The 26,492-nt window shown below is 41.3% G+C and overlaps 1 protein-coding gene across 3 annotated transcripts in view; it reads left to right on the top strand.

Moving 5' to 3' along the window:
- The window catches only part of CHD6 (chromodomain helicase DNA binding protein 6), a 200,717-nt gene that overhangs the window by 149,408 nt on the left and 24,817 nt on the right, over positions 1-26,492 (top strand). For 2 of the 3 annotated variants that reach the window (XM_046678722.1, XM_046678723.1), the window contains exons 23-27: positions 699-858; positions 4,859-4,948; positions 7,451-7,554; positions 12,957-13,086; positions 14,794-14,854. In XM_046678722.1, the coding sequence (XP_046534678.1) occupies positions 699-858; positions 4,859-4,948; positions 7,451-7,554; positions 12,957-13,086; positions 14,794-14,854 (545 nt within the window). The remainder of the gene's footprint in view (positions 1-698; positions 859-4,858; positions 4,949-7,450; positions 7,555-12,956; positions 13,087-14,793; positions 14,855-26,492) is intronic. The other variant, XM_046678724.1, reaches the window with a different exon arrangement.

Here is a 26,492-nt window from a genome sequence, read left to right as displayed (position 1 = left end):
GGCCATACCTGAGAAGTGCAAACTTGGTGCACTTCCATCGCTCTTCCTGTGTTGGTCCATGTTGCTGTGCTTTGGGGGACTTCTCTTTCTGAGATATATTTAAGAACGTTGCCTGTGGGAAAGCGTGATGATTCTTCCTCAGAATCATCCATGTTACTTGTGATATTTTAAGTACCGTTGGGCCCTTTTGAAATTTGCTACAGACCAGTCCTGCCCACTAACCTGAGCGTCACAGGGGTTTCTCCCCTGAATTGGGAATTCACACTGCATGCTCTGTGGTTCGTCTTTTGCATTTCACTGTTCCGTCCCATTCCCACCTCTGTCTCTGCCTTTTCTTGTGCTGTGCTTCTCCTTCCCTGTGCTTGGCCATAGCTCACCTTCAGGTTTCCAACTGAGTATTTGTTTTTCCCTGGCTAGGTTGTAAGTTCCCAAAGGGCACAGGTTATGGTATGCCTTTCTTGATTTTCACAGGGTACCTGGTAAATTCTTACTGCCTCACTGAACAGTCCTGGGGTTTACTAAGTGGGGGACCAGGTGCATCTCCTCACCACCATCACTACTTGGTGGACTGAGGAGTGGGGTCTGTCATCCAGGGCCACTGAGTACAGCCTGGCTCCCTCTTTGCAACCCTAGCCCAGCTCTGTTCTAACACCCATGTTTAAGCTGCCTTGGCTGATCAACCTGCCTTTCTGTTTCAGGGTTGTCTGCTCCAGTTCCCAGAGGAAGGAAGGGGAAGAAAACAAAGAACCAGCTGCTGCTCCCAGAGTTAAAGAATGCAGACTGGCTGGCCACCTGCAACCCTGAGGTGGTCTTGCATGATGATGGCTACAAGAAACACCTGAAACAGCACTGCAACAAGTGAGTACACCCCTTCCCCACCGCCTGGCGTTAGCTCCACTCAGACTTTCCAGACTCCTGGGACCCCCACAGGGTCGTAGGAGACCACTGGATGTTCCTCTATCACCATGCAAGGTCTGGAAAGGCACGATATGTGGTCTGAGCCAGGTCAGGATTCATTCGTGTTAAAGCTTCTCTAACTCCTTTAATATTGTCTCTTCTCCCCTAGAACCTGATCTCTCTACCAATGCGGTGTGTACCCCCAAGGGTTTTTCTCACCTGACCCTCAAAATCCATTTAGGACACTGGTGTATTTCACTATTCTCTCTCCTTTTCCTTTTCCCTTCTCTGCCCCTGAGGTCACATTAGCAAGAGCAGAAGACTAGCCTTAGTGGCCACTACTCCAAGCTCCCATGCCAAATTGCTTCCTCTTATAGTTTGCCATTGCAATTCATGGCCTCCAGGTATTTGACAGACATGCATTTGAGATAGTATTCTTTATATCCCTATGCTAACAGTGGAGCGGGGAGAGACCAAGGAAAAAGTGATAGAAAATGAAACTCTGTTCTTGTAAAGTTTAGTTTGGGGAAGTCAGAGCACTCAGCCACAAGACAATGACAGGTTTGCACATGGATATTTACATCACTATACAGTATATCTATTAAAATTAAAAGGACCCTTGGAGAGCATCTAATCTAGCTTCCTAGGCCATGTTAGACTCATCTGCCCAGCATTCCAGGTAGGCAGTGAGAACATCTCTGCTTGCACATGTCTGGTTATAAAGAGTTTATTATCTTATAAATTAGGGCTGTTTTGCTGGGGTTTTCCTTCCTTCCTGTAGCATCCACCTAATGGTCCTGTAGTTGTTGTTGGGTTCTGTCTTTTTTTTCTTGTATGGATGAAGTCAAATCCTTTCCTTTTGTCTCTCCAAATATTTGAAGCTAAGTCTCATGCCCAATACCGTAATAAAAACCACTGTACACAAAAGCACAAGCTCTTTGGGGACAGTAGATCTCAAGCTGAGTCTTAAGGTACACACGGTTGGTAGTAGAGCCTGACTGGGGCAGGACTTGATGGCATGTTCCTTGTGACTGAATCAGAGTCACCATGTGGGAGACAGACAGAGGAGGCTCTTGGCTGGCTAAGAGGACTCACTGATGAGCCATCTTGTATGGCAGGCTAACCAAGGATTCTATTGTAAATATTAAGCAACTATATTGCTTGAACAGGTGAGACATGATGAAAAATGGTATTTGGGGAGAAAAATTATACTGGCAACAGTTAGCAAGATGGAGTAGGTAGACCTAGAGCTGAATGGCCAACTAGGAGAGTTCTGTCGTAATTTCAATATTGATCACGAGGACTTAGATTAGGGTGCTGACTGTAGAATTGGAGAGAAAGGGTCAAATATGAGAGACTGACTAAGGAAGAATCTGTAATGTGTGATGAACATGAAAGCAGCTAACTCCATGATTGTAAGCCTCATAGGCTCGGAGAATGGCAATACTTGTAGTCATGACAGGGTCAGAATTGTTATATTCACTAAAGATGAAGAGCAGAACAAAGGACTCAGGTTTTGCCTTATTAAGTTACAGCAACAGCATTTGGCTCTCCATCCACAGCTGCAGATGTGGATCTGTAGCACTTAGAGTATGCTGAACTGGAGAGGCTGACATAGAACTTTCCTTGACACCTGCAGAGATGATCACAGATGATGGCCAGAACCAATTCTGACCTTTGAGAAATTCCTTAACATTCTAACCACCACCCACAAGACTTTTCCTGAGTGCGTGCCTGACCCTGGGAATCAAAGAATAATGCAGTAAAGCACTTCTCCAAGTTTGGAGATGGTGACTGTCATTTATATTCTGAATCTAATGGAGACCACTGTCCTCTTTAGTTCTGGCTCAGCAAGAGCCAGGCTCAGAGCCGGCAGGGACCTTGTAGCTCTTCCCACTCAGTGTGGGAGTTCCGTGGGCAGTATCCTGATAAGGAGTCTTCCAGCCTCTGTTTGAGCCTTCCTAGTGACAGGAGTTTACCATTTCTCAGTGAGGCTTATTTAATCACCAGATGATTCTAATTAACTGTCCTTCTGTACATTGAATTTAAAATCTGCTTCCTTGAAACTTCTACCCTTTGATCTTTGGTCCTGGTTCTGTCCTGAAGTACAACGAACAGGCAGTATTTCTTCGGCATAACTGGACTGTGAGCTTCTAGAGTTCTGGGTTCTGTTAATTAGCAAATTTACTGCCACCCCAATATCAGATAAGGGTTAAGACAGGCTCTGGGATCAGGACTGCCTGGATTTAAGTCCTGGCTCCATTACTTACCAGCAGGTGAATTACTTAACCTCTGTGTGCCTTCTTTCCTTCATCTAGAAAATGAGGATAATAATATTTCCTACCTCTTAGCATTGTTATGAGGAGTCAGTAAGCCAATACCGGCTGGCACATAGTAAGTACTCAAAGCCTTGTTTGTTTTTATTATAGTATAGTATTTAGGGACGTGAAATTGTCATCAAATGCACTTTAAAAAGTTAAAAAGCAACTGCTTCAAATCTAAGCTGTAAGAGGTGAGGATGATGATTGTCCATTTGTGGGTGGGGAGAGTGACTGGAAGGGGATACCAGATTTCAAAAAAAAATCTCCAAATTATTTGAATTGATTGACAGCTGAGGTAAGGAATGGTATACCAGAAAAGTAAGGGTTCCAATCTAAAAGTTCTAACTTGGTGTGTTGCCATCTACAACTCAAGCCCAGAAAGTGGCATTTCTACCTAGATCTAAGAAATTATGCTTTTTTAGACGCCTCTGCCCTTCATTATTAACATCTTTTAAATAGATAAGACATGTATGTCTTTAAAAGATTTTTCTCAAAAGTCAATTTTGCTCCCACCTCCACTTCCCTTGTTTCCATCTCCAGAGGCAACCACCCGTACTGGTTTTTCCAGAGAGACCCTGGACATGGACCAGCGTAGGTGAATGTATGGCCTCCTTTACCATCCCCCTAAAATAATACATACTTTACATACTATTTGTGCTCTTTTTTAAACAACTTGTGTGGAGATCAGTTCCTATATAAGTATATGTAAATTGGCTTTGTTTTTAATAGTTAGCCTTTACTCTTGACTGCTATTGAGCAAGTTATAAGTACTCCTTCTAAACCTTTTTGCAGCTTAGCCGAGAGTATGGAGCATCTCCTGGAACATGATCAGCTTCTCTGTGCCTGCCCTTACTTTCACCCTGGTTTTGCATACATTAAGCCTTCCCCTCCCTTGACCCCCACTGTCATCTTCTGTGCTCTTATTCTTTCTTGGTAGGTTTTATTTCACAATTCAACTGCTGTGGGCTCCTCAAGAATGGGGTTAAATTGTTTACTTTTGTTATGTACCTCATAGTACCCAGCTTGTGCAGGGCACACAGTAGTTGCCCAGCAAAAGCTTACTTAATTGCCTTGTCTCAAACACGTTCAGCGCATTCCCATGAGCCTGAGTGTGGTCCATGCAGAATCACAGTGAATTGAGCACCTCAGGAGAGAAGACATGATCACTTTCTGGCAGTATTGTTATGAAAAAGACTTCAAATGTTCATGTAACTCTGTGTAAGTGAAAGTGTTTGAAAGCAGCACCATTCAACATTACTCATTCTTCAGGAAACTAGTAAACTGGTAACCAGCCTCTTGGAAGGCAGCTCTGCCTAAGAGGTCATTGTGGCCATATGGAGGGGGATGAGTACTCTTTTTAAGGACCAGGAGGAATGCTGTTTCTGCCGCACCCCATGGTTCTCAGGGTGACCTAACAGATGACTGATGAGATATCTTTTTCTTGTGTAAAATGGGGATAATCATAGTAACGGCTGCCTTCAGTACCGAGTGTTTTGTCTTTCTAGTGCTCTCTCACGTATAGCTTCCTATCACTAATGACATGGGAATGCCCAGAATTTCCCTATGTCAACTGGGGTGTGGCAGTTCACAGGCACTCCTGGGTTCTAATGTGCTTGCATTAATGTGTTCACCTTTCATAGGGTACTTTTGCGAGTCCGGATGCTATACTACCTAAAAGCTGAAATACTGGGAGAAGCAGCTGATAAAGCATTTGAAGGCACTCCCGCCAGGTAAAACAAGTCCGCCTTAGCTCTCAATGTTAAAGAATTGCCAAAAGTGCCTGTTTGTGCAAGTGGAGAAACCTGCCTGGGCTTCAGGAGGCCCATATTCCCACCTGCCCAGGATCAGCCCCTTGGATGGAAGTGCAAGCAGGTCACCTACAAGTCACATAAAGGAGAAAACTTTCTTAGAAACACAACTTTTGGTGAGGTTTTTTTAGTAGTTTTTTTCCCCCAGTGATGTTGTAAACTTTCCTTTAAAACAGTCATTTCTCTACCTTAACTAATCATTGTAGAATGAGTATTAATTACTTGATACACTTGATCTGACAGGTATACACTGGAGTGTTACTCAGAATCCCATTCTTGGCCTTAGTACTGTTCTGCATTTGAGTGGTTCTCCTCTATTTGCTAATCATGTTTATAATACCTTGTGACCTGTTTGATTTGTTGCACTTTAGTTTTGTAAGTTAGTATTTCCAAAGCTGTAGAATCCTGTGGGAATCCCCCCGAATTTCAGGGAATGAGACGTGAAGTTCCTAGCTACCACTTGATCGAGCTGTCAGAGAGTCACACTTTCTAGGTGGGATCACCACACAGCCTCCTTCGCCTTTGCCATATCTGCAGTATGCAGCCCTGTACAATGCCTGTTGCTCCCCAGGAAACCAGAAGTGTTGGTATTTCAACTTTGCTTTGAGATGACCTGGGGCCATGGTTTCTTCTTTCTCTTTCTTTCCATTAGGCAATGCTAATGGCTCTAGTGGTCATAGGAGCACTAAAGAAGGTGCTCCTATGAGAGGTGAAGGACATTAACAGCCCTACTCATGGGGTAATTTGTAATCAAGAGCAAGCATCACAATGACTGTTACTACTTGATGTGCTTTCTGTAGTTAATTGTAGTTATTTCTAGTAGGCATAGAGAAGTTGAGTGTTTTGGTGAAAAGATTCAATTTTTTTTTTTGAGGAAGATTAGCCCTGAGCTAACTACTTCCAGTCCTCCTCTTTTTTGCTGAGGAAGCCTGGCCCTGAGCTAACATCTGTGCCCATCTTCCTCTACTTTATATGTGGGACGCCTGCCACAGCGTGGCGTGCCAAGTGGTGCCATGTCCTCACCCGGGATCCGAACCGGCAAACCCCAGGCTGCCAAGAAGCAGAACATGCGAACTTAACCGCTACACCACCAGGCCGGCCCCAAGATTCAATTTTTGAGTTGCATAAATGTAGCAGAATTTAACCTGACCACTTATATCAGGTATTACCTGGCAGAAGTAATCTACATGAACTTATTCATCCCTCTGTCATGTGCTTTCTTAGACATGTAGATGGATGGAAGCCAGGTAGAGCATAGAGAGGGTGAGTCTATGGCCCACCCTCTTCCCACCTTTCCTCTGCTTTCCTCCATCTTGGTTCTCACCTGTGCTGTTCAGGCTTAATGCCTTATTGTGGAGAAGTTGCCATGAAGAAGGAATAACAGTTCATCCCAGAAAAGTCATTCATCCCATGGCACCATGCAGGCAGAGCAGTGGGCCCTGTAGTGGAGGCAGATAGGGAGCACTGCCTGGAAAGGTGGGGGCCAGGGAACACCACCATCCCCACAGAGGGAGCTGGACCTAGCAAGGGGCAGTCAGCCTGTGTCACAATAAGAGCCTGATGGAAGAAGATCCTCAAATGCTACAGAGGAACCGTCTCAGAGAGCTGGGAGTTGGCAGGGAGGAGCCATCCAGGTAGATGTTCTCCCCCGAGACCCCAAACTCTTCAAATTGTAAGGTCTGTTCTCAGACAAATAAAGACAGTGAGCTAAAGGTCAATGTGAGCTTTCAGAACATGGACAGAAACAGAGAGAGGGGCTGATGGTACAGGCTTGCTAATCCCTGCATGTCTGCTCCGTAGGGCGAGTTATGTTCATCCCTTTGTCCAGGGGAAGTGCAATTTTTGATCAGTTTTGACCCAACAGACACCGCTGCTAGGAGGTGCCACCTATCCTCTGAAAGGCTCTTTTCATATCCCTGCATGTACCAATGCAGACTCTCTTGTTCTCAGATAGTGCTTGAGATCTCTGCATGTTGAATCAAGATGATTTGAGCACTTTTCAGCATTTGATCATGTACGAATTTAACCACTTGGGGGGTGTTCTATGTTCAAATGACCAATATATTGATGGTTTTTGCTGTAGTTGTCAACTGAAGATGCACATCAGAACTACCTTATACATGTAGATCCCAAGGCCCCACCCCAGGTCGACTGGTGATGAGTTCTTCAAGAGGTGCTTTAGGATTCTGTGTCAGTCAGCCTGAGGTGGAGCCTGGAAATCAAGAACATATGCAGAAATGGCTCACTGGATGAGCCTGATGGAAAGCCCTGGTTAGGAAACCTTGGCCCACAACTTTCTGAATCCTTGTTACGTCAGTGTCTAAGCATGCAAGTAGGGATGTGACTATTAAGGGTTTGGCCGGTAGCTCTTGTGTTTTCTGCCTGTGTTGAAGGAACCCTCAGTCCGTGCTCTTCCTTCCACAGAGAGCTAGAAGTGCCTCTGCCCGACATTGACTACATGGAGATCCCAGTGGATTGGTGGGATGCTGAGGCCGATAAGTCCCTTCTGATTGGTGTGTTCAAACATGGTGTGTATTTCAGTGAATGTTTTCCCCTTCCTGAAAAACTCCATAGTCCTCTTGTATGTCTTTCTTAGAATGTGGAGCCTCACCTCTGTCCTCTCAGAATTTCAACCAGATGAATGTGAGTCATGAAAATGACAGTAAATGTTAATATCAGAGAGGAACTTCAAGAGGGTGATTGTGTCCACAAAGAGCTTGTTCAGTCTGTATCTTCCTCACAGTAGCCTTTCCACATTGTCAGGCCTGGGACTATTCACTCTCAATCACTCATACAGTCCCAGCACCTAGCCTAGTGCCTGGCACATAGTAGGTACCCAGTGTTTCTTGGATGAAGGAATAAATAAGTTGGGAAAATGTCAGGTTTCAACATTTCATATGTATGCAGAATTCTAAGGTTAATCTACGTAATCCACATATTCCTAGTGTATCTTTTGCTCTCTTGGTATAAAAATTTATGGATAAAGGATGGCACGGACATCCCTTTTTTTAAAATGTGGTAACCAAGAATAAAGGATCCAGAAGTTTTTTGTGCAGTTTGGAAAAACTGAAATAAGTGCCCCTTTCTTCATTTCTGGCACTGTTCTGGCACTTCTGGCACTAAGTTCTTCTGTCTAAAAACTGAAATAAGTGCTCCCTTTCTTTACTTCTTGCACTGTGTCCTGCCCTTGCTTTCAGACAGTAGTTAAAACGACTAATGAAAGTGCCAGAAGATAGTCACTGTAATGTGCCTGGTACACATCTTCCCTCCCAGTTGAATTAACTGAAATTTTAAACTGGAGACTAGGGTTTAAAGTGGGAAGAGTTAGATACACCTGGGTTTTTCCGTGAACTATGCCACTTACTAAATGCATGACTTTGAGCAAGTCATAAACTTCTCTGACCTATTTCCTCACCTGTACAATGACGATACTATCAAAACAACCTCCCTGGAGGGTTGTTCGACGATTAAATGCAGCAATATACTGCCTAGAACAGCGCGTGGTACTTAATAGATACTCGGTGCTGCTCTGCTGTTGCTTATTGCTCTTCCTTTGCAAGGTTAACCTTCTAACACATGCCTTATGAGGAGAATTCTTCAACATTTGTAGGCCAACCAGTTATATTTACTTAACAACCATGCCTATACATATTTTAATGAAGAGTCCTCTCAAAACTTGGATTCTGGTGTTGCAAATGCAGGTTTTGGGAGGTCCAGTGCTGCTGAGAGCTCCTCGTCAAACCACTGGGGTTAGGTTAGAGGAGTGTTGTCCAATAGATGTGATGGTGGAAATGTCCTGTTTCTCACTACCCACTATGGAAGCCAATAGCCGCATGTGACTATTGCACACCTGAAATACAACTTAGTACAACTGAGCAACTTTATTTTTAACTTTGTGTAATTTTATTTAATTCAAATTTAAATATCCACATGTGGCTCCTCTGGACAGTGCAGGGCTAGAACTCAGCTCTGAAGTGGGAAGAAGCAGCATGTTATCCCCTTGTTAAGTACAAGGAACCACCGTGCAACTGAAACTTGGTTTAATCTAATTTTGGAAAGAACCCAGAAGAAGACAAGCTGCTATGCTGAAGGCGTCCAAATTCCAGAGCATCTGAACTTGGTCTATGGAAAGTCTGTTCACCCTGTGCCTCGTTTCAGTGGTGGTTTTAGGGCACATTGCCGAATCCCTGATGGAGACAATGTCTTGTGAACAGAGGACACAATCTGAAGTCCCAGCAGTATGGCAGACAGAACTTACATGCTTCCTCTGCCTCCCCAAGCCCAACACTCACACCACAGGCAACAGAAAGCCTAGGTGAATTATGACAAGTGTTAAACTACCTAGCTGAACTGGGAAGAAATAAAGCAAAATTACCAAGTAAGAGATCAGTTAAAGCCAGAGCTGAAAACTCAGGAACTGATATGACAGCAGACCAGAGAGACTTGGTTTTTAATACCTACACAGAAATGGAGGAAAGGAGGCCAAGTAAGGGCTCTCTGGTCCAGAGAAGCAAAGCTGGAAGAACATACTCCTGAGAGATGAAGAAATGGAGACAAGAAAGAGAAGATGAGATAGAATCAGGTTGACATCTAAGGGATAAAACAAGATATGCCAGACAAATACTAACCACCACCGCCAGAAAGGCAAAAAAAAAAAAAACCTGGTATGGCAAAATCAATATCATAGAAAAAATCTTTAAGGAAAAAAGCATAATTTGAGGTAAAGACAGTCATTACACAATGATGATAGGTATAATTCACCAAAAGATATGGCTAACAGTGTAGCCCCAGAATATGTAAAAGAGGACAAGACTCTAAGGAGGCCCCAGACCCTTTCTCTCCAAGGAAAGGCAAGTTAATATTGGCACAATACCTTCTAGTTTCATAATCTTTGATCAAGGTTTAGGGCAGTGAGATTAATCAATTGATCTCTCCTAGTCTCATATCAGAAACGGTAGAAGATCAACCACATGATGTCTAAGGTCATTTCTACATCTAAAACTTTATTCTCTATGAAGTAGCTTTGAGGCGTATAAATTAATTATTCCTAAGTGTTTCCTGAACACACTTGTAAGAATTTAAGATGATGCATCACCCATTCCATTTAAATTTTCCCAGATTGTGCCAATTGAGGTGAACTCGGTATTCAAGTCAGGGCTGAGGGGCAGGTGCTAGAAAGGTGATGTGTGCAATGCCTGAAGCGCCTCATTTTGGTATATGATGAGTTTAGCAGACACCCTGTAAACACGGGAAACCCTGCCTCTGTACCCAGAGCTAGGGGACTTGTCTTAAGCCACGCATGCAGACTGACTCACTCTTGGATAGGACCAGACCTGTTTAGTTGGATGGTGACATTTAATCAACCTAGACTACGTTGGACAGATGCATATGGTTGGCCTCGTGGGCCCGTCCTCCTTGGAGTCTTCCAGAGTTCACATCAGATCCTGCTCCTGGCTGGGTGCTGCCCCTGGGACTTTCCATGAGCATAGGCTTAGACCTGTCCTCATCTCGGTAACACACCTGACCTCGCTTGTATAACTCAGCCCTCCCCTCAGTATTACCAAGCCCACACAACATGTCTTCCCAGGTGACAAACTCCCAGATACCCACCAGCTGGTGGAGATATGACATTTCCAGAAAAACAAGCTGTCAGGTGTTCACTTTTCAGAAATCTCTATCAGGAAGCCCTCTCTGCCTTGCCTCCATGCCTTGGAGGCATAAGTATGAGCTTATGAGTCCTGCAACCATTTTCTTTGTTAAGAAACACACAGCTGTTCATTGTCTGAGGTTTTGTGGATCTTTAAGTCCACACTAGACATAGCCCACTACAGCCCTACTTGCATCAGAAGAACATAGCCATGGTTCCATCTCCAAGCTGACTCCCGTGGAGGAATTGGTTAAAATCTTTGGAAGGGCCAGTAGCAAACATATTCTGAATGATTCTCTTGACAGCTCTCATGTGCATTAAGTGATTGCCACCCCTCTAGGGCAGCCTGGATTTTTGAAATTTTCATTAAGATACGGAGTTTAGTATTTCTGTTCGTATTCTTAGAGAGGTGCTTTTAGACTAAGTGAAGAGGCGAGCAGCCTACACTCCCTCAAAGGCCTGTCATTTTACTATTTATTTCTTTGTTTTGTGGTTACAGCCCCTACTTCTCTCTTTTCAGGACAGTTGTTAGGGTTTTCTAGGGAACCAAATCAGTCCCTCTTCCTCGCCTCCAGCTTCATAGCTGATTGAGATATAAAAATGCAGAATCTGTCTAGACTTCAGACCCACACATGACAAGACAAAGTCTGCAGAGTTGAAGCTTGCCCACTTAGTAGGCACCTGGAGGAACCTACCCTGGTTCATGCCCTGTGAAAGCACAGATTGCATGAAGACAGGGCAATAATGGACAGGTAACCTCCCTGATAGTAAAGGGTCAGTGGAAGAAGCTTTCACCATCTCATCTGTCAGATAAAACACCCCTCTTTTCATGGGAAGGCGCAGGTAGAGACAGTGGCAGGAATTTCATCAACACAGGAGCATCAAGGACATTTCTGTTCAGACGTGAGCTGAAGTAGAACGTGGGGAGAGGGTGAGAATGGTTCTTCTTGCAGTGATTATTGGAAGAGAATCGGCAAAACTGACTCATCCAGTCAATTGTTTGTCAAATATGTATGGTGTCAGGCCCTGTGCTAGGTACTAAATATATAACATTGAGTAAAATCAGTCAGAGATTCTGTTCCTAAGGAGCCCGTAGTCTCATGAGAGAGACAGTAATCAAATAATCACCCTAAGGAATAAGTGAATAAAGAAGAACATAAGGCACCACAGTTTCTCCTGCTGTATGCCTCTCGTGGGCAGGACTGGCATGGAGATGGCAGGAGAGTCACTTTGGATTAAAAGATAAAGTACCTGCAGCTCCTCAGAGAACAAGTACCAGGTGCTGCCTACAGGGCAAAGGATAGAACTCATCAACACTGATATTAGAACAAAAGCCAAAATGTAAGTGGAATATCCAACAAAGTAAAATCAAGTTTATTAGCAGCCAAGCTGGTTCTCATTTTAGGTACACTGTCTTCCATCACCTGTGATGGGGTCTCTCTGTACATACTACAGAGCTAGAAATTGACTTTGTTTCCTGGGAGCAATGTGGAAAGGGGTTCCCCCCAAGATAATTTGATGCAACAGTAGGTTTGGATCTTTTACATAACCAAATCCTATATCTTTAAAAGATTACATTGATTCAATAAAATAATGACAGATTCTCATGTGTGGACTTTATCAAATTAAGTGATTTTTTTTTTCATTATTTTGCCTCCCTTTTGAGGTCTCTCTTCTGGGTCAAAAATGCTCTATCCATTTTGACTTTGGAGATGTGGTGAGGGGCAATTCCAAAGGCTTGGCCAGTGGATTAGGGTTTTATACCAAATTGTGAATACAGGGGCAATAGATATGTTTTAATCCGAATAACAATCACAGCATGCCTTGCATCCATCACTTTGCACAGCTTCCCTTCCTAACACATGAGATAAAATTGGACTATAAGCAAACAAGGCCCATTTAGGAGATAACAGGGTTGTTCAGAGTTGGGGGGCAAGGGGACAAAGTTGCAAAACCAACTTGCTTGATTCCCTTTGCTGTCCAAAAGAAGGAAACAAGTGAGAATTGTATCTGTATCTTGTGTCTCTTCACAGACAGAATATTTACATTTACAATATTTACACCTTTCATTTTTGGTTAAGCATACTCAGATGTGTCCAGTTTAGCTCAAGGATATTCCCTCGGTAGGAAATCTTATAGGATCCAATTAATCTTAAAAAGGTATTTTTTGTTTGTTTCTTTTGTTATGCTTTTACTTAATAAGGAAAATAAAATGGCTATGTAGGGCCCAGGGCAGATTTTGTTCTAACATAACTTCATATGTTCCTCATTACTCCTGATCAGGGTATGAGAGGTACAACGCCATGCGAGCAGACCCAGCACTTTGCTTCCTGGAGAAAGTTGGGATGCCAGATGAGAAATCCCTTTCTGCAGAACAAGGTGTTACGGATGGGACCTCAGACGTTCCTGAAAGGTGAGAAGCTGCATAGGCCAACTGTGATGTGACATGTCATGCTACAAATCTCTGACCCCTTCCACATATATATATAGTGCTCTCATAGTCTCTTCCTCACAGTTTGGCATCTCCCTTAAACTTTGCAGTGCTGGAACTGCCTTCCAAAATTGCTGCTTTAGTTTTATCTTGCTATGCCTCAGGCCTTTTCTTTGACTTCTAAGCACTTGGAACCAAATATTCGTTCCTGTCCTTCGTGAGTTCCCCAAGCTGCCCACCATCCTGCTCTACTCCATAGCCAGACTCATCTCCTGTCTGGTCAGAGGATTCTCGAGGAAGACTTCAGACCTCTCATACCTAGCAGAAAGTTAAGAAGAGGCACAGCAAGTGCAGGCTTCTTGACCCTGAAATTCCAGCATCATTTAAGGATTGCATGGTCCATGAGTAAGGTGGATAGATTTAGGAGCCACTGTTTGATGGCCATGGTACTTAGATCTTGTCCATAGGTTGTATGCAAAAAGTAAGGAAGCATCCCCTTTGGCTGAGTTTTATTTACTGTTGGCATAACCCCCAAATATCTAAAGTCATAGGGAAGCTAAATAAACAGTCCAAAACTGTGGTTCTCCAAAATTTATACGTATTTGGAAATCATAGTATGTATCTCTTAGCTTGTATTTAGTAAGCTTTTGACATGGTCTTCTCCCCTAAAAGTAGCAGATTCTGCTTTGCATTGCCTAGGGCTGTGGCTAGATCTGGACATGAGGGCATGGCACTGCCAGGAGCCCCTAACCATTTGCTAAAGCCAAGAAAAGGATGAAATGCATTTTCCGTCTATCCTTAACCCCGAAGAACACTTTAGCTACCATAACATTCTCTGCCCCAAAGGTGTTTCCTACGGGCAGGTGAGGAAGATCCATTTAGAGAGCTGTTAACAAATGCCCAAGTGACTCTTGATGCTAATGTTAGATTCACTGGGTCAAGACAAACATGGGCTGGGTGAGGTACCTGAATGTGGCATAAAGCTTATATTTTGTGGAGTGGCTACTCTTTCTGTGATTAAGCAGTGAAGATAGGAGGTTCTCCTGCCTCCAGGACCTGAGCAGCAAAGACAAGAATATTTGAGACAGGAATACTTCAAAATCAATTTTAAAAGGAATCATGAAAAACAGATAGGCATCAGCAATAGTTAAGCTCGTAAGAGAGAAGACGTTAGGCAGCTAACCTGGAGGCAGGTGTCTGATGGTAGATGGCAAAATGTCCTTCCTTCTTAGCAGTCGCAGCAGAGCTCCCTTTCAGGAAGTGACTGCTGCCAAATGTAAGTGATTCTGTCTGCAGATTCATCCTACTGTCATCTGGGGGTTGGCACATCAGCACTTGCTTGGTTTGCACAGCCTTCAGTCTCTAAAGTCTGTTCTTTTATCAAAGCCACATATTCAGATAACTCCTGATAAGCAGTAATTAACTTTTTAGTGATAGTATCATTGTTGAATAGCCAGCCTCTGAACTTGCCTGAGTAGATCATGAGTCTCATACTGAAGTCTCAGTTGAGTAGGTGTCCTTGCCCGTAGAAGCTGGACACTGGAGAAAGCAAGATTTTGAGGCTTGTAGGGAAAGGGATCTGCTCATGTTCCTTTTGGTCGGTGATTTAGGCAGTTTTCTGGTAATCATCCTGGTTGCAAAATAGCTCCTAGGTGGTATGTGATGCTTTTTTTTTTCACTTTTATTTAGAGGCAACATGGATAAAGAAGACAGTACTGAAGACAAATTAGATGGCCTCCAGAAACAAATGGTGAGTCAAATGTGCTATATTGGTAATCCACATGATCTTTCTTTTTTTTTTTTTAAAGATTGGCACCTGAGCTAACATCTGTTGCCAATCTTTTTTTTTCTTCCTTCTTCTCCCCAAAGCTCCCCAGTACTTAGTTGTATATTGTAGTTGTAGGTCCTTCTGCTTATGCTATGTAGGATGCCACCTCAGCATGCCCTGATGAGCGGTGCCATGTCCACGCCCAGGATATGAACTAGCGAAACCCTTGGCCACCCAAGCAGAGCACACAAACTTAACCACTTGGCCACAAGGCCAGCCCCACACAGTCTTTAATAGCAAAGAGAAATCCTCATCTTGTTAGTGGACTTGGGGAACTTGATTGTATTGCTGCAGTTCATTGCATTTTCCCTAACATTTTATTATAAAAATTGTCAACATACAGACTACATTGAACTTTTATTCTAATGAAACTTTCAATTTTGAGGTAACCATAGATTTTAGATGCAATTCTAAGATACAATACAGAGTGATCCCATGCATGCTTTATCCAGTTTCCCACCATGGGAACATCTTGCAAAACTGTGGTACAATGTCACAACCAGGATACTAACATTGATAGAGTCAAGATGCAGGACATTTCCATGACCTGCATTCCACGAAGATCCATCGTGTTGCCCTTTTATAGCCACATCCACTTTCCTCCTGCTTTGAACTCATTTTTAATTCCTGGCAACCACTACCCTGTTCTCTATTTCTAAATTTTGTCATTTTAAGGATATTATTTTAATGGAATCATACCATATGTAACCTTTGGGGATTGACTTTTGTTACCCTGCATGATTCCCTGTGAACTGATGCAGGTTGTTGTCTCTAACAATAATTCATTCCTTTTTATTGCTACGTAGCAGTCCATGGTGTGGATGTACCACAGCTTGTTTTACCATTCATCCGCTGAAGGACATCTGGGTTGTTTCCAGTTTATGACTATTATGAATACCTCTGTAAATATTTGCATACAGATTTTGTGTGAACATACATTTCCATTTCTCTGGGATAAATGTCCAGGAATATAATTGCTGGGCTACATGGTAGTTATGTGTTTAGCTTTTTTAGGAAACTGCCAAGCTGTTTTCCAGAATGGCTGTACCATTTTACATTCCCACCAGCAATGAGTGATCCACTTTCTCCTCATCCTCACTAGCTTTTGGTGTTGTCACTGTTTTTTAATTGAGCCATTTTGATATCTTGTCGTGGTGTTAATTAGCATTTCCCTAATGGCTAATGATGTTTAATTACTATGTGTATACCTCTTCAGCGAAATGTTTCTTCATGTCCTTTGCCCATTTTCTAATTGTGTTGTTTGTTTCTTTGTTTTACTGTTGATATTTGAGAGTTCTTTATATATTCCAGATACTAGTCTTTTGTCAGATATGTGGTTTGCAAATAATTTTCTCCCACCCTGTAGTTTGTCTTTTTATCCTATTCACATTGTCTTTCTCGGAACATAAGTTTTAATTCTGATGAAGTCCAACTTATCAATTTTTCCTTTTTATGAATCATGCTTGTGATGTTGTCTAAGAACTCTCCCTACCTGTCGATCCAAAGATTTTCTTCTATGTTTTTCCTAAAAGTTTTAGAGTTTTACATTTAAGTCTATAATCCATTTTAACTTAATTATCATGTAAATGGAGAGAATTCATTTTTTTACCTGTTAATATCCAATTGCTCCAGAACAGTTTGTTTTAGAAAGCTGTCTTTCCTCCATTGAATTGCTGTTGCACCTTTGTCAAAAAGTCAGTTGAGCATATTTGTGTGGATCTGTTTCCAGTAGCATAGAGTATTGATTACTGTAGCTATATCATAAGTCTTAAAATTGGTTAAACTGATTCCTCTCTCTTCTTTTTGAGGGTTTTTAAAGTTGTTTTAGCTTTTCTTGTTTCATTGCCTTTCTATATAAATTTTAAAATAATCTTATTTATATCTACACAAATTCTTGCTGGGATTTTAATTGGAATTGCATTAAACCCATGTATCACTTTGGGGAGAATTGACATTTTTACTATATTGATTTTTTACTCTGTTAAAGCTTACCATATGTTTCTCCATTTATTTCAGTCTTTGACTTCTTTCATGTTTTGTAGTGTTCAGCAAACAAGTCCTGTTTGCTGAATGTTTGTAGATTTACATCTGAGTATTTCATTTTCTTTGGAGTGATTGTAAATGGTATTATGTTTATCTTGTCTCCTGCCACCTTGCTAAACTCAATTATTAGCTCTAAGAGGGTTTTTTAGGTCTTTTGAGATTTTTCTACATCCACAATCAGGTTGTCTGCAAATAAGGGATAGTTTTATTTCTTCCTTTCTGATCTATATGCCTTGTGTTTCCTTTTTTTGCCTTATTACGCTCCTCAAAATCCAGCACTGTGTTGAATACGTGGTGAGAGCAGTCATCCTTGCCTTATTCCTGATATTGGAAGGAAGACATTCAGTCTTTTATCGTTATATATAGTTAGCTCTAGGTTCTTTGTAGATGTTCTTTATCAAAGATGAGGACCTTCCCCTAAGTTCCTAGTTTTCCGAGAAGTTTTATCATGAATGGATGTTGAATTTCGTCAAATGCATTTTTGCCCCAATTAATATCATGTAATTCTTCTTAGATGCTTATTAAATATGGTAGGTTACATTTATTTTCAAATATCGAACCAGCCTTGCATGCCTAAATAAACTGGAATAAACTCCACTTGGTCATGGTTTATAATTTTTATTATTGAATTCTATTTGCTCATATTTTGTTAAGGATTTTTTGATCTATGTTCATGAGGGGTATTGGTCTCTGGTTGTCTTTCAGAAATACTGTCTTTGCTTCTGATATCAGGGTAATGTTAGCTTCGTAAAATGCATTGGATGTGTCCTCCTTTCTTGTTTTCTGATAGAAGTTGTCTAGAATTGGTATTCTTTAAATGTTTAGTAGAGTTCTCCAATGAAACCATCTGGGCCTGGAGATTCCTTTTTTGCAAGTTTTTAAATTATGAATCCAAATTATCTATTATATATTGGGTAAGTTGTGGTAGTTTGTGTTTTTCAAGGAATTGTTCTATTTTATCTAAGTTCTCAAATTTATGTGTGTTGTTGTTGATAGCATTCTTTTATTATCCTTTTGATGTCTGCAGAACTTGTAGTGCTGTTCCTGTTTCATTCCTGTTACAGATTACCAATAACAGGAATTAATTTGCCTCTTCTCTCTTTTGCTTTATTCAAAGTCTTGCTAAAGATGTTTGCTTTTATCTTTTTCAAGAATCAGCTCTTTGTTTCATTGATTTTCTGTTATTTTTCTGTTTTAAATTTCATTATTTTTTGCTCTTTATTATTCCCTTCTTTCTGCTAGTTTTGGTTTTATTTTTTATTTATTTATTTTTTTATGTGAGGAAGATTGGCCCAGTTGCTAATCTTCCTCTTTTTGCCTGAGGAAGATTAGCCCTGAGCTGATATCTGTGCCAGTCTTCCTCTATTTTATGTGGGATGCCACCACAGTGTGGCTTGATGAGCAGTGTGTAGGTCCATGCCCAGGATCCAGACCTGCAAACCCTGGGCTGCTGAAGTAGAGCGTATGAACTTAACTGCTATGCCACTGGGCTGGCCCCTGTTTTGGTTTTATTTTCCTCTTCTTTTTCTAGGTTTTTGGGGAGGGAGCTTATATTACTGATTTGAGACTTTCTCACTTGTTTAATGTATACATGCAGTGCTATAAATTTCCCTCGCAGCATTGCTTTAGCTATGCCCCACAAATTTTGCTATGTTGTGTTTTCATTTTTATTCAGTTTAATGTATTTTTTAAAAATTTTCCTCTTTGACCCATGGATTATTAGATATGTATTATTTAGTTTCCAAGCGTTTGGAGATTTTCCCGTTATTTTTCTGTTTTTGATTTCTGGTTTGATTCTGTTGTGTTCAGAGAGGACACTCTATTATTTCAGTTGTTTTAAATTTGTTAAGGTTTATTTTATGGCCTAGGATATGATTTATCTTGGTATATGTTCCATGAGTGCTTGAGAAAATGTGTACTGTGTTGTTCTTGGGTGGAGTGTTGCATAAATGTCGACTCGATCCTGTTGGTCGATACTGTCAAGTTCTTCTGTATCCTTGCTAATTTTCTATCTAGTTGTTTCATCATTTGTTGAGAGAGGGGTATTGAAGTCTCCAAATATGATTATGAATTTCTCTATTTCTTTCAGTTCTGTCAGTTTTTGCTTCACATATTTTGCAGCTCTGCTAGTTTTCTTTGCTTTGAAGTGTACTTCATCTGATATTAATATTGCTACTCCTGGTTTTCTTTGATTAATGTTTGCATGATATGACTTTTTCTATCCTTTTACTTTCAGTCTGCCTTTATCGCTATCCGAAGTGAGTTTTCTATAGACAGCATATAGTTGGGCCATATTTTTTCATGCACTCTGCCATCCTCTGTCTTCTAGTTGGTGTGTTGAACCATTTACATTTAATGTAATTATTCATACATGAACGGCTTAAGTCTGACATTTTGTTGTTTTCTCTTTTTTAATTCTCTGTTTTCTTTTTCCTGCCTTCCTTTGGGTTACTTGAACATTTTTTATGATTCCTTTTTGATTTATCTGTGTTGGGCTTTTTTTTTTTAATAGCTTTTTGGTGGTTATTCTAGACATTTCATTATGTATACATAATGTATCACAGTCCACTGGTATCATCATTTTACCAGTCCAAGTAAAGTACAGGAACCTTAATTCGTTTCATCCCTTTACCCTCCCCCATTTATAATATAATTGGCTTAAATATTTCTTCTACATACATGTAAACCATATCAGACAATGTTAATTTTTGCCGCAACCATCAAATATAATTTAGAAAATTCAGGAGGAGGAGGAAACTCTACTGTGTTTACCCATATTTTTGTTTAGTGTGTTCTTTCTTCTTCATGTTGTTCCAAGGTTTCTTCTTTCTGATTAGAGAAATTTCTTAGCCATTCTTTTAGGGTAGGTCTGCTGGTGACAGTTCTCTTAGTTTTTCTTCATCTGAGAATGTCTTAATATCCCTTTCTTTCCTGAAGGATATTTCACTGGATGTAGGATTCTGGGTTGACGGTTCTTTTCTTCCAGCCCTTGAAAAGTGTTGTGCCACTTCTTTCTGGCCCCATGGTTTCTGATGAGAAATCTGCCGTCATTCTAGTTGTTTTTCTCCTTTAGGTAAGGTGTCTTTTCTCTCTTGCTACTTTCAAGCTTTCTTTCCTTGTCTTTAGTTTTTAGAAGTTTAATTATGATGCTTTTTTGTGTGGATTTCTTTGAGTTCATCCTGTTCGGGATTTGCTCAGCTTCTTGAATCTGTACGTCATGTCTTTTCCCAAATTTGGGAAAGTTTTCAGCCATTATTTCTTCAAGCCTTTTCTCCACCTCTTCTGAGACTCTGATAATATTGATGTTCAGTCTTTTGTTAGAGTCCCACAGGTCCCTGAGGCTTTGTTAATTCTTTTTTAATCCAATTCTCTGTTGTTCACATCAGGCACTCTCTTTTTCTGTCTTTGACTTCACTGATTCTTTTCTCTTTCTCCTCCATTGTTCTGTTGAGCGTGTCCGTTGAGGGGTTTTTTTGGTTATTGTATTTTTCAAATCTGAAGTTTCCCTTTGGTTCTTTGGATATTTATTTCTTTGCTGAGACTTTGTTTTTTCGTTTGTGGTGAGCATGTTTAGAATTGCTTGTTGATGACTGTTTTAAATTCTTATGTCAGATAATTCTAAGATCTCTGTCTTTTCAGTATTAGCATCTATTGATTGTCTTTTTTCATTCAAGTTTGAGATCGTCCTGATTCTTGGTATAATAAGTGATTTCTGTTGAAACCTGGACATTTTGGGTATTATAATGTGAGACTGAGGATCTTATTTAAAACGTCTGTTTTAGCTGACTACCTCTGACACCTCTCTTGCAGGGGAACGAGGGGCGTGACGTATGCCACCTGGTTACGACCAGCTCTGATTCCTATAATAGTATCATTGAAAAGTAACATCACTTTCCCAAACTAGGAAATAATTGTTTTTTTCAAAATATGTTTCCGTATCTCCCCAAGGTTTGGCAACCAGTAGATTGAAGCAAATCAGCCTGAAGCTTACCTGAAGGAAGCTGGATTCTGGTCTTGACAGTGAGAATCTAAGTTCTGTCATTCCAGTCCCTGAGTTATACTGTTACTTCTTTTTTCTAGAATTTGTGGTGTGTTTTCCCATAGAAACAAGTCAAGTACTAAAGACCTGAAAGTAGTACCTTATACCTTTATGAAACTTTACTGTTTCCAAAGCACTTTTTCCGTTTGTTTCAGTTGATCCTCACCTCAGTCAAGTGAAGTAAGCACTTTGGATGTTACAGCTCTCATTTGAGAGCTGAGGAAATTTAGGCCTAGGAAGTCAAAGGACTTTGCCAAATTCTCACAACTACTAGATAATGGAGTTCAGACTAGATATTCTTTATTATTCTGGTATTCTTTTTTCTAATGAAGTATTATTTTCATAGTCAAAAAAGTAGAAAGTATTTCAGCTGTACATATATGCCCCTTCCTTCCAGCAGCAGCTTCTGTGAAAAGGCAGCCACCAGACCAACTTCAGGCCGGGCCCAGCTCTGAAAGCTGTTCACAGTAAAGTTCTCATGCTTAACTGATCAATCTTCAATCTTGGAGTAATCTGGGCACTGAAGGGGTTGTGGCAGAATTGGTAAAATACCTTAAGTTTCCTTATAGTACGGTTAAACTCCTCAGCAACTACTTTTTTATTTGTTTACAAAATTAACACCTATATTATTTATTTTGCTTTTCAAATCCCTAAAACCTGGGCTATAGAATATAATGAAAAGCAGATGGATTGGAAGAGTGGCTTCTCCCACATTTTGAGGTGGACAAATTATAAACAGATTAAGCTTGACTTCTAGTCTACGTGCTAAAATAACAAGTGTAGAGGAACAGCCACCATCTGCACCAAGCCTACTGCCCGCCCCTCCCTCCCTCCCATCCTTTACCTCCTGTGCATCTTTAGATGCAGCTGGTTGGCTGTTTCCTTCGCCCAGTTCTGGTCTCAGATGGATCAGCCAGCAAGCAGGGTTAAAGAAGCCCAAAGAGCCTATCGTCTGTAACCAGGGTAATTCCTCTGAATTAAACACACCTGGGCATAGAAAGGCCCACCCCCCCCACCCCCCACCCCCACCCCGCCCCCACCCGTTAATAGATGGGCAGAATGTTAGCATTGCAAAGAGCTCTGACACATGTGAGGGGTCTCTGAGTGTTCCATCTCTCTACAACATCACTGTCGGGTCATTCCAGCTAGGTGTAGGTATTTCTAGGATTTCATAGGAAAGAGAGGAGGAATGTGCTGCCATCCAAGGAAGCCATTTCGTTGTTGGGTAATACTTCCTTATACTGATCCAGACATCTGGCTCCCCACTAGTGCTATGGATGCTATCTAGTTTTCTTCTGGTTCTGCAGAGAACAAAACTGTTCTTTCTTTCCTCTCTCATGTTAAGTTCTTGAGGCTAGCTAGCTACCTCAATCTTTTAAAATCTCTTTCCTAGTGAAATATCCCTAGTTCCCCTGCATTTCTTCATATCATATCATCTCCAGACCTTACTATTCTAGTGCCTTCCAGAGCCCACTGTAGCTGTTGTCCTCTTGAAATGTGGTGGTCAGAGAATCACAGGATGTTAAACTTAGGAGGCACATTTGAGATGATCTAGTCTACTGCCTTCTCCCATGCTCTCTCTGTTTTAATACCGGTAGAACTTGTGATTGATAAATAGTTACAGATTTCAGATGCAGCTAGAGTCAGTGAACCTACAGAGACCTTCTAAAGCAGTCTAAAAGTTTACTTGTGTTTAGAATGGTCTGGAGCTTAGAATTATAAACCAAATCTTTCTCTGTCAAACCCAGTGTATAGGGAGATTAACATCTCTTTTAACAGGATTGGTGATAAGTGGTAGCACAACTTTCACTAACGTAGTCATGTAATCAGCATGTCTTGTCCTTGCTCTGCAGCACACCGTACTACAGGTGCTCTCTGAAACAGAAAGTCTGTAAATGGAGTAGCTCAGAAAAACTCTGACAGGGAAATTTAATCGCTAAAACAGTCTACTTTCATTGTAAGAAAAATTCAGTTAGGAACTGAAACAGTACCCTTTTCTAAAATGAGTTAAGAGTTTGGGGGTTCTCTGAACTCAAATCATAGTATTTGAAAGTAGAGTATTTCCAAGCTTACAGAGCACATTTCCCCTTCAGTTAGGCATTATTCTTATCCCGCTCTAGAGAGGAGGAAGCTCAAGTAGTTTTAATCAGCTGCAAAAAAAGTCATACTAGCTAGAGGACACAAGAGCAGTGTCTCCTCTGCTCACATCTTTTTCTAAATCCCACGATCTTTTCATAATAAAATCCTTGAATTTTATGTTAATGACATTTGATGTGTATCTACTTTTTACATGATGTTTATGCAAGAGTAGTAGGATACTTGATTTTTCTGCAAAATGAAAACCACTGTGGGATCTTTTTAACTCTGCCTTTGTATATCCTGTTACCTCTGCACAGAGAGCTCTTGTGTTCTCCTGGTGAACTCTTATTTGTTGTTCAATATGATGCTCAAAAGTCTCTTAGAGGTCTCTCCCCCTACCTGAATTGGGTCTGGGGAAGTTGGTTTCTTGTTTTCCCCCTGTGTTAAGGAGCACTTAGCCAGTGTGCTCATAAGTGGCCAGTATTTATTTATGTGTCTCATAACCACCAGACTGTGAGCTCTGGAAGGATAAGGATTCCATCCTTTTCACTGTTCTAGCCCCTCTACCAAGCACAATTTCTATCACTCAAGAGACACTCATTGTTTGTTAAATGTAAGAAGACAGCTCATTGCCTGTTGCATTGACCTTAGGGTTTTGTAAGAGCAGAGAGGAAATTCCCTGGGTCTACAGGTCCCACCAGGTCTCTGCTGCTGCTGCCACCACCTCCACCCACCAAGACCAAATAGGGACAGCAGCCAGGCCCAGAGGGGCATGCACAAGCAAGGGAGGCTGGACCTTCTGTCTTCAGATAAGGAAACAGAGCCTCTCACCTCTCCCAGTGGAGAAGTGACATGCGTGGACTCTTACTTACTGGCAGTGCTTTTGCTTCAGCCTAGTGTCTCTTCCACCCACAGAGGCAATACAACACAGTGGTTAGAGCTCATCCTCTGGAGTCAGAACTCCTGGGTTTGAATTCCATCTTCACCACTTAATAACTATGTATAATCTTAGATGAGATTATGAATCTCCTCATTCTGCAATTTTCTCCTGTCTAAAAGGGGTCATTTATTCATTTACTGATTTATAATGAATAAATGAACAAAAAGCATATAAAGTATTCAGTATGGTATCAGCAGCTTACTTACCTGAGTCTCAATAGACCTTTGTCGTCGATATTGCTGCTCTTTTACTGTTATGAAGCCTTCCTTAGAGCACACATCTTAGTTGAAAGATGGAAATAAATGATTGATTATCTAGTAGTTGGACTGTTTATTTGTATTTCCTAAGTCTCAGCAGCTGTTTGTTGAGCATTTGCTTGTGCCAGCATTTGTTAAACACTTTATATAATCCACTCAATTGTGTCCCATGATCACCCTATAAAATATTATCTGCATTTGGTAAATGAAGAAATGAGCTTGAGAGAGACTGAAGCAATTTGTCCAAGGCTTGGAGAGCAGAGGACTGTCAGCCTCCCAACCACATGCGTGTTCAAGATGGAGAAATTGCAAACTGTAACCCATCAGTTGCCTTTGTTTTGACATGCTTGTTGTCAGAACTCTCTGGGACCCTTCACTCTGAAATAATTGATTCATACCTCTTCTAAGATGAGCATTTCCTTCAGATTGATTCACGTAGCCAGAAGTCGAGATACTATGTGTTCAACTGCATACTTCTGATGCAGGGCTTCCTGTGATCCCAGTCTGTCCCTACTACAGCACATCGCACCCTCACATTAAACTGGTTATTAACTAAGATTATGGCATCTTTTTCACTTGGGCTACTGATGAGCCAGGTCTTCTCCTCCTGCCGTTTCTACAGAGACAAAGTGCCTCCAAGAGAGAGCAGGGTACAGAAAAGGCACTTGCTAATCATGCAGTCTTTCCTTACTGGAGAGTTTGCCTAAGGTTGTTCGTGTTTACTAACTGCACAGCGGAAACTGTTCGATGGACTGGAAGGGAAACCTCCGTATTGTGTGTGTCTACCTCGCACCAAGCTGGGAGCTATCCCTATGGATTTGGGTTATGATGAGTCCCCATCAGCCACCCATACTTCATAGTAAAGGGCATGGTAGCTCTGGGGCCTGAATCCTGCGTTTTATAGGCTGTAGAACAATACTCAGTCTGGAAGTGTCTGTAATTATAAATTCAGCATTCAAAGGATCTTCGTGGATTCTGTGGGGGTACTCAAAAATGTTCTCTATGGCAGGAAAGGATATAATGTATGGTTGGTTAGGGTTTTTTAACTAAGTAGTGGGAGAGGATGAGATGGTCTGTTTAAGTGTCACTTCAGAGTGGTCCAGTAGATCAGCCTGAGGTTTCTGTTCTTCACTGACATTAGAGGGCAGGAAACGGTTTTGGCCAAGGAAGGGATATTAAGCTAACGTTCTCCGATTCTGAGTATGCTTCACTCTCCGAAACAAATTTTCAGTCGGGCTCCTTTTTTGCTCCTTTTTGGATAGCTTAGTTGAAATTACAGGCTCTCATCAGACTACTGTGTTTGAAACCCAGCTCTGCCACTTGCTAGCCATATGACCTTAGGCATGTGACAGAACCTTTCTAAGGCATGTTTTCTGCATCTGTAAAAGGAAGATAGTAGTAGTTTCTATCTGGTGAGGCAGTTCTGATAACTGAATGAGATAAGCCATGTAGAGGGTTTTGTACAGTGCTTAAGTAACACATAGTTCTGAGTAATGTTAGCTATTATCATTATTCTAGTAAGAAAGAACTACATTCAGAAAATGTGCCCCTGCTCCTCTTTACCTTTTCAGAGTTTTCTCTTTCAGGTCCTTCCATGGTATTAGGGGCTCAAGAAAGTGTTTTGAATTTTAACTATTGCTAGTCATAGGCGTCTATCCATCCCTACTGTACGTAGGTTGCTGATCTCCTGTGCTGTGTGTCCTAGTCCAGGAGGCAGCAAATGTTTTCTGTAAAGGACCAGAAACTAAATACCTTAGGTCTCTTGGCCACATAGAGTCACTGTCGCATATTCTTCTTCTTTTATTTAACCCTCTAAAAATGTAAAAACCATCCTTAGCTTGAGGGCCACACATAAACAATCTACAGTCCGCAGTTTGCTGATCCATATTCTCGTCTGACCCTGTGCTCTAACATGACCAAACTCTTGGAGCCTGGGGTTATTCTCTCCCATCATTCAGTTCAAATGACGCTAGTCAAAAGAACAGTAAGTTTTCATGTTAAAAATGGAATCCAGTTGGAAAATAGCACTATCTCTTCTTCCACTGCCAAGCTGCCACATGCCTTATATATAAGGAGCTTTTAAAGTTCCATTCCTGAGACCAAGAAAGGGTTCCTAAAGGAGTCCATTAGAGCCAACTTGACAAATACTCCAACTTGGATAAGCTCTGTGCCTGTGATATCACTCCAGATTCTGGAGACTCA

This window comes from Equus quagga, chromosome 12 (assembly GCF_021613505.1).
Source record: "Equus quagga isolate Etosha38 chromosome 12, UCLA_HA_Equagga_1.0, whole genome shotgun sequence".
Taxonomy (NCBI): Eukaryota; Metazoa; Chordata; class Mammalia; order Perissodactyla; family Equidae; genus Equus; species Equus quagga.
Note: the sequence above shows the minus strand (reverse complement) of the source record. Positions and strands in the feature narration are given on the sequence as shown.